The 7,337-nt window shown below is 34.3% G+C and overlaps 1 protein-coding gene and 1 long non-coding RNA gene across 2 annotated transcripts in view; one reads left to right on the top strand and one right to left on the bottom strand.

Moving 5' to 3' along the window:
• LOC110268293 overlaps positions 1–1,692 on the bottom strand; it is an 8,995-nt gene extending 7,303 nt beyond the window's left edge. Inside the window, exon 1 of the long non-coding RNA XR_002356465.1 lies at positions 1,545–1,692. This is a non-coding gene — a long non-coding RNA (uncharacterized LOC110268293). The remainder of the gene's footprint in view (positions 1–1,544) is intronic.
• LOC107622613 (tubby-like F-box protein 8) lies at positions 1,605–2,950 on the top strand. The gene is made up of 2 exons (XM_016324575.2): positions 1,605–1,774; positions 1,890–2,950. Exons 1-2 carry the CDS (start codon positions 1,686–1,688, stop codon positions 2,608–2,610), a joined length of 810 nt encoding a protein of 269 aa, XP_016180061.1. The 5' UTR covers positions 1,605–1,685; the 3' UTR covers positions 2,611–2,950.

The raw sequence follows: 7,337 nt of genomic DNA on the forward strand, positions 1-7,337 counted from the left end.
TCAAAACATAATTAATAGATAAAAAATCTTTTTACATAAGATATCCAAATATAAAATTATTTTTACTTTCATAAAAGATCTTTTAAAAAAATATTTAAAATAAAATTTTTTCTAAAAATAGTTTCCAAACACACCCTTAAATACTATATATAATCAGCTCGAAGTTAAGGACTAGCGTCATTCTTTTCTTTTTGTTGTTTGAATTTTCCTTTGTGACTTATATGGCCGAAATTGATCGATGGTCGAACCTGTATCCTGATCTTCTGTATCAAATCACAGAGTATCTGTATTCCTACTATAATTCCATTCGACTTCGATTGGTTTGTAAGGAATGGAACTCTAAACTTTAAGCATTCCAAATCATAAAAGAAATCCGTGGCTGTTGTTACCTGACACTACTCACGATTCTTGTTTGAGCCATATTCTTGAAAAGGAGCAGATCTACCACGTTATGTTGCCTATATCCTTATCTACCTTAATTACAGCAGGAACAAGTATATAATTGGTTGTGTTGACGGCAGTTTGTTAATGATAGTTAAACATGATTCTGAGGCTATGGAAATGCTCCACATGTGTAATAAATTTGGTGTTCAAGAATTCAAAGGAATGGTCAAGAATTATGCAAATGATCGGATATATGCAGTAATGATCGGATATAATTCCTTTATTCAAATGTTTCCTGGCAATTCCCCTTATTACAAGAAAAATCATATATACTACACAGACAACCAAGTGGAGTTGCACACTCCTGGCAAACCCAGCCTGTGAGATATAGGCATTTTAAACTTGGAAGATACAAACACTAACAAAATACTACCAAATGTGGAATGGTTGTGTCCTCCAACTTGGTTGTTACTCTAATGGAGTACTCATTTTTTTTGTGACTATTATCTACCAGAATTTTTTTAGTGTTTTTTCTTGCACTTATAAAGTTATGGAAAAAGGACAGATAGGTCCCTGACTTTTTAAATTTTTGACAAATACATTCCTAACAAAATTTAAATAGAAAAAAGTTCCTGCCTTTAATAAATGGAGGACAATTTAATCCTTCCGTCTATTTGCCTCTGATACACTAGACGGAACTGGCTGACGTGGTTGAAACGGTGTCCATGTGTCTATTACGGTGCCACGCTGAAAGGGGAATAAAGCTTGAAGGAAATATAAGTCCTTGACGTCATTTTCCAAATAAAGTTCGAACCAGTGGCATTAGTTAGTATCAGTTCATTTATGCATCAAGTTAGCATTAGTTCACTTGTGTATCATTCATGTATTAAGTTAGCATTAGTGCATTTGTGTATTATATTAGAACTAGTATTTTTATCTGTAATAAACAATTCTGATTTTCAGTAGTTGAGCCTAAAGTTTAAAAGTCAAGTATCTTATGTATTTGGTAAAAAACATCTGTATTTTAAATAACAACGCATTGAAATTCTTCAAAATAAATTATCTATCGTTTAATAACAATAATTATTATTAATAACAAATATAATTTATTTAATATTTGTTTATTTTTACTTTTAAATTGATATTTACTAAATTGAAACCTTAAGAACAGTATATTGTCTGCCATATTTTGGTCTATAATACTGAACCCATTCCATTTTTTCTTTTCCTTTTTTTGGTTTCCTTGGACTTTTGCAGCTTTGTTAGTTGAAAATGGAAAATTCCTCCTTTCTGCTAAGAGGATGCGGAGAACTACTTACACAGAGTATGTTATTTCTATGGATGCTGACAACATCTCAAGATCAAGTAACACATACATTGGAAAGCTGCGGTGAGTTTACTGCTTATTGTTATTTTCTTTGATTATGTAATATGTTATTTTATCTTCTTTTTTGTGTATTTCTTCCTTTTAACTCGAGAAACTTTCTTGTAATTTCATACACCAGATCAAACTTCATTGGAACGAAATTCATTATATTCGATACACAGCCTCCATATTCCTCTGCCCATATATGCCCTCCTGAAGGAACTGGGAGAACGAGCCGCAGATTTTATTCCAAAAAGGTCTCTCCAAAGGTTCCATCTGGAAGTTACAACATAGCTCAGGTAACATATGAATTAAATGTCCTTGGGACACGGGGCCCAAGGAAGATGCACTGCATCATGCATTCAATACCGGCCGCAGCACTTGACGCCGGCGGCAGTGTTCCTGGCCAACCAGAGCTGCTCCCCCGTTCCCTGGAGGACTCATTTCGGAGCATCTCATTTTCCAAGTCTCTAGATCACTCTATTGAGTTCAGCAGCTCACGATTTTCTGATATCGGTGGATCTGTTGCCAATGAGGATGATGAGGGCAAGATAAGACCCTTGGTTCTTAAAAACAAGCCTCCAAGATGGCATGAACAATTACAATGTTGGTGCCTCAATTTCCGGGGAAGGGTGACAGTTGCATCTGTTAAGAACTTTCAGTTGATTGCCGCCACCCAGCCTGCTGCCGGTGTGCCCACGCCATCTCAACCAACTCCACCGGATCACGACAAGATTATCCTGCAGTTCGGCAAAGTTGGGAAAGATATGTTCACCATGGATTACCGGTATCCCCTATCAGCATTCCAAGCTTTTGCAATATGCTTGAGCAGCTTTGACACCAAATTGGCCTGTGAATAGTTGAATCATGAAGATATCTCTAAGAAAAAGCTAATCAAATTATCATTTCTCTTATTACCAGTGTATGACACAATTGTAATTCTAGTGTATCCCGCTGTAACATGGTTTTAGAGCATTTTTAACTTGCTGTGTTTCATTCCCCAGTTGATTCATGCGTGTCAACGCCATGTTATCCTTTCTACCAACAGATTATTATCATTTTAACACATTTTTAGGTTCTGTTTCCTTCCAAAATGTATGCTGGTGTTTTCTGAGGTGTATCACGGGGTGCTGCTTGTGGTTATATATTACAAACAGGGCACTGAATAAAAAGTGATATCAAAGTTGTTTGCGAATCATGGGTACTCGGGTGATATGTAATTAGAATTTTGTTTTTTTTTTATAAATACCCTGAAGTTGTTAAATATTGTAAGGGCAGTACGAGGTGCCGGGGCCGGGGGAAAGGAGGACTAAAGAGAGAGAATATGCTAACAACGAGTCCAAATTTGGACAATGCATTTGTTAGTGTGTTTTCAGAGTCCAAAGTTTAGTTTTCATTGGTGACCAATTCTGATTTTAGTTGAGCGTAAAGTTTAACAGTCAAATGTCTAATGTAGGTGGAAACTCAGGTACAGTAAAGTTGATAGCTGAAAGTCGTTACATGATTTAACTAAATTTTCATCTGACAGTTCTCAACTATCAACTTCACGTGACTGTACCTGAGTTTTCACCTCTTATGTATTTGGTGAAAAATATATGTATTTTAAATAACAACAATGCATTGAAATTCTTCAGAATATATTATCTATCGTTTAATAATAATAATTATTATTAATAACATATATAATTTATTTAATAGTTGTTTATTTTTACTTTTAAATTAATATTTTTCACACTCAAAAAAAAGTATCTCTGTTCAAAGAAACGGTTTTGCTGAAAATTTAACTCCTTTTTTTCCACCAACAATTTCTCTATTCTAGATTTGATATCATGGGTGATGTTGGTTAGAAATGGAATCTAATTCAATATAAAATATAAATAATTAAGATTTTGATTAGTTCTAGTTTGAATTGGATAAGATTGGAAGACAATTTTTTATTAAATTGATTTGAATTTAAACACTCTGATACATACGATTTTAAACTGAGTAAAAATATATCTACCAAAATAAAAAGTTAAAAATCGATCAAAGATATTTAGTGTTTATCTTATTTTATCCAAACATAATTAATAGATAAATTTTTTTTTTTACATAAGATATCCAAACATAAAATCACTTTTACTTTCATAAAAGATCTTTTAAAAAAATATTTAAAATAAAATTTTCTCAAAAAATGGTTTCCAAACACACCCTTAAATACTATATATAATCAGCTCGAAGTTGAGGGCTAGCGTCATTCTTTTCTTTTCTTTTTGTTGTTTGAATTTTCCTTTGTGACTTATATGGCCAAAGTTGAACGATGGTCGAACCTACATCCTGATCTTCTGTATCAAATCATAGAGCATCTGTATTCCTACCATGATTTCATTCGACTTTGATTGGTTTGCAAGGAATGGAACTCTAAACTTTCAAGCATTCCAAATCATAAAAGAAATCCGTGACTGTTGTTACCTGGCACTACTCACGACTCATGTTTGAGCCATATTATTGAAAAAGAGCAGATCTACCACGTTATGTTGCCTATATCCTGATCTACCTTAATTGCAGCAAGAACAAGTATATAATTGGTTGTGTTGACGGCAGTTTGTTAATGATAGTTAAATATGATTCTGAGGCTATGAAAATACTCCACATGTGTAATAAATTTGATGTGTTCAAGAATTTAAAGGAATGGTCAAGAATACATAGTTTAGAGGATTATGCAGTAATGATTGGATATAATTCCTCTATTCAAATGTTTTCTGGCAATTTCCCTTATTGCAAGAGAAATCATATATACTACACAGACAACCAAGTGGAGTTGCACACTCCTGACAAATCCAGGGAGATATGGGTGATGACAAGTCATCTTAGCCTAGTTTCACTAGCCTTTTTCTTTTGTTTTCAATAGAATTATGCACTTTCTTGAGCCATAAGCAAGCCAATTGGGTAGATTTTCATGCTTCCTTTGATTTAATCAACCATGTATGGATTCATGCTATTTCATGAGGTTTTATGCTATAATTGTCACATATTATGAAAGAATGAATATCTCATGGTTTTGAGCATAGCTTTGATGTGTTTGGTTGATTAATGATAGGTGAAGAAAGCTTGGAGAAAGGTTGAAAGAAGAAGGAATGGCTAGGAGGAAGAGAGGACAAAAAGTTTGAGCAAAAGTTTGCCTCAAACTTTAGCTCAAACTTTTGGATTAATTGAAAATGAACCAGGAAGCAAAAAGCTGGACCAAAAGTTAGCCTCGAACTTTTTGGCTAACTTTTGGGCAAAAGCTGGAGCAAAAGTTAGCCTCAAACTTTTTGGCTAACTTTTGGGCAAAAGCTGGAGCAAAAGTTAGCCTCAAACTTTTTGGCTAACTTTTGGTATCACAAATCAACACCCTGGAGAGCAAAAGTTTGCGCCAACGTTAGCCCCTAACTTTTTGGCTAACGTTGGCGCATGAAAAACACACCCTGGATGAGCAAAAGTTTGCGCCAACGTTAGCCCCTAACTTTTTGGCTAACGTTGGCGCCATGAGTGTGCTAGGGGAGGCCAACGTTGGAGCAAAAGTTTGACCCCTAACTTTTTCCCCAACGTTGGTATCAGCAAAGAAGGGTGGCTGATGTGAAAAGTTGGAGTAAAAGTTAGCCTCAAACTTTTACTCCAACTTTTACTCAAGCTTTCATGATTCCAAACCCGGTTCAATTCGGTTCTTCTCCAAACTCCAAGAGCAATCAACCAAGGCCTCTATCAACCCAATTCCATCAAGAGCAAAGGCCCAATTGAAGGCTTGAAGACCATTTGAAGAAAGTGTATAAATAGCATAGGATTTAAGTTTTTAGGAGAGCTTTTCCTTTTAGTTTTCATAGAGAGTTTTCGGAGAGCTATTGGTATTGAGTGAATTTTAATTTCTAAGTCTCGGGGAAGGAGAATTGAATTCCCTTCCTCTTAGTTTTCTTGCTTTCAATTTCAATTACAATTGTCTTGGATCTTGGGTTGGAGAATTGAAGGAATTCTGTTTCAGTCTCATCCTAAGATCTCTCTATTTCATTTTACTGCACAATTGAATTTCCATTTCTATTAATTGCTTCTGTTTCTACTCTTTCTGCACTTTACATTTCTTTAATATCTTTGCAATTGCTCTTGTTGGATCTAGGAAGGCATTGAGATCTAGACTTGGTTATCTAGTCTCTTGGGTCCTGAGATCTGGATTCTCATTTTCAATTCTCTGTTTAATGCTTTTCATGCTCATTTATATTTCTGTTTTAAGATCCGGTTCAATCCAAGTTATTTTCTACTCCTCTGCTTGTTGAATTTTACTTTCCTTTGTTTAATTTCTGCAAATCCAATTCCCAATTCCCTTTACAATTCAAGCCATTTACATTTCTTGCACTTTAAGATTCTGCAATTTACATTTCTTGCGTTCTAAGTTTCTGCCATTTAATTTCTTGTTCTTTAAGATTCAGCACTTTAAATTTCAGTTCTCTTTAATTTCATGCAATTTACCCATTCCCTTTACTTCCCATGTAATTTAATTTCTGCAAATCACAATTCACTCAACCAAATCTTGATTCGCTTGACTAAATCAACCACTAAACTAAAATTGCTCAATCCTTCAATCCCTGTGGGATCGACCTCACTCCCGTGAGTTATTATTACTTGATGCGACCCGGTGCACTTGCCGGTGAGTTTTGTGTCGGATCGTTTTCCGCACATCAATGGGCACCTTAAACTTGGAAGGAGTTGAAACCCATTTTGGCCCCTCAAATTTGGAATCGGCCTTAATTTTGACCCCAAATTTTTAGTTACCTAATTAACACCCCCAAATATTGGATCGTGCCTCACGTTTGTCCCTGTAGTTATCTCCATTAACGGAGAGCTGATGTGGCACATTAAGTTGACACGGTATGCATCTACGTAGCACCCAACTTACCAGAATAAATGCATGATGAGTGAATTATGTGGCAAAAAATTATTTTCACTTAATTTGACTTCTACGTAGATGTTAAAACCTAATTTGCATGGACTCATATTGAGTGAAAACAACTTTTACCACATCATTCACTCATTACACATCCATTCTGGCAAGTTGGGTGCCACGTAAATACACATCGTGTCAACTTAACGTGTCACATCAGCTTTTCGTTAACGGAAATAATTATAGGGACAAACATGAGGCACGATCCAATATTTGGAGGTGTTAATTGGATAACTAAAAATTTGAAAGTTAAAATTAAGGCCAACTTCAAATTTCAGGAGTCAAAATAGGTTTCAACTCAACTTAAAAAATACAAACACCAACAAAATACTACAAAATGTGAAATAATTGTGTCCTCCAATTTAGTTGTTACCTTAATGGAGTACTCCTTTTTTTTTGTGATTATTATCTACCAAAATTTTTTAGTATTTTTTCTTGCACTTATAAAATTATTTTTTAGTCTTACTATTTTATAGGATTTAGCTAAAAATAGTTAAAATTAAAACTTCAGAATTTTTTTAATGTATTGAAAATTTAAAAAGTTTGTATAATTTATTTGGATTTCTTACTTATAATATCTTTATCACATTTGTTTTTAGGTTGATAATAAAAAAATAAATTCTTATAAATATTAGA

Source organism: Arachis ipaensis, chromosome B10, assembly GCF_000816755.2.
Source record: "Arachis ipaensis cultivar K30076 chromosome B10, Araip1.1, whole genome shotgun sequence".
Lineage (NCBI taxonomy): Eukaryota > Viridiplantae > Streptophyta > Magnoliopsida > Fabales > Fabaceae > Arachis > Arachis ipaensis.

What these genes read in the sequence shown, in the direction of transcription:
- LOC107622613 (XM_016324575.2), top strand. Translation starts at nt 1,686, where the DNA reads ATGCGGAGAACTACTTACACAGAGTATGTTATTTCTATGGATGCTGAC. An exon ending in ACATACATTGGAAAGCTGCG is followed by an intron (nt 1,775 to 1,889) that starts GTGAGTTTACTG and finishes TTCATACACCAG; the next exon opens with ATCAAACTTCATTGGAACGA.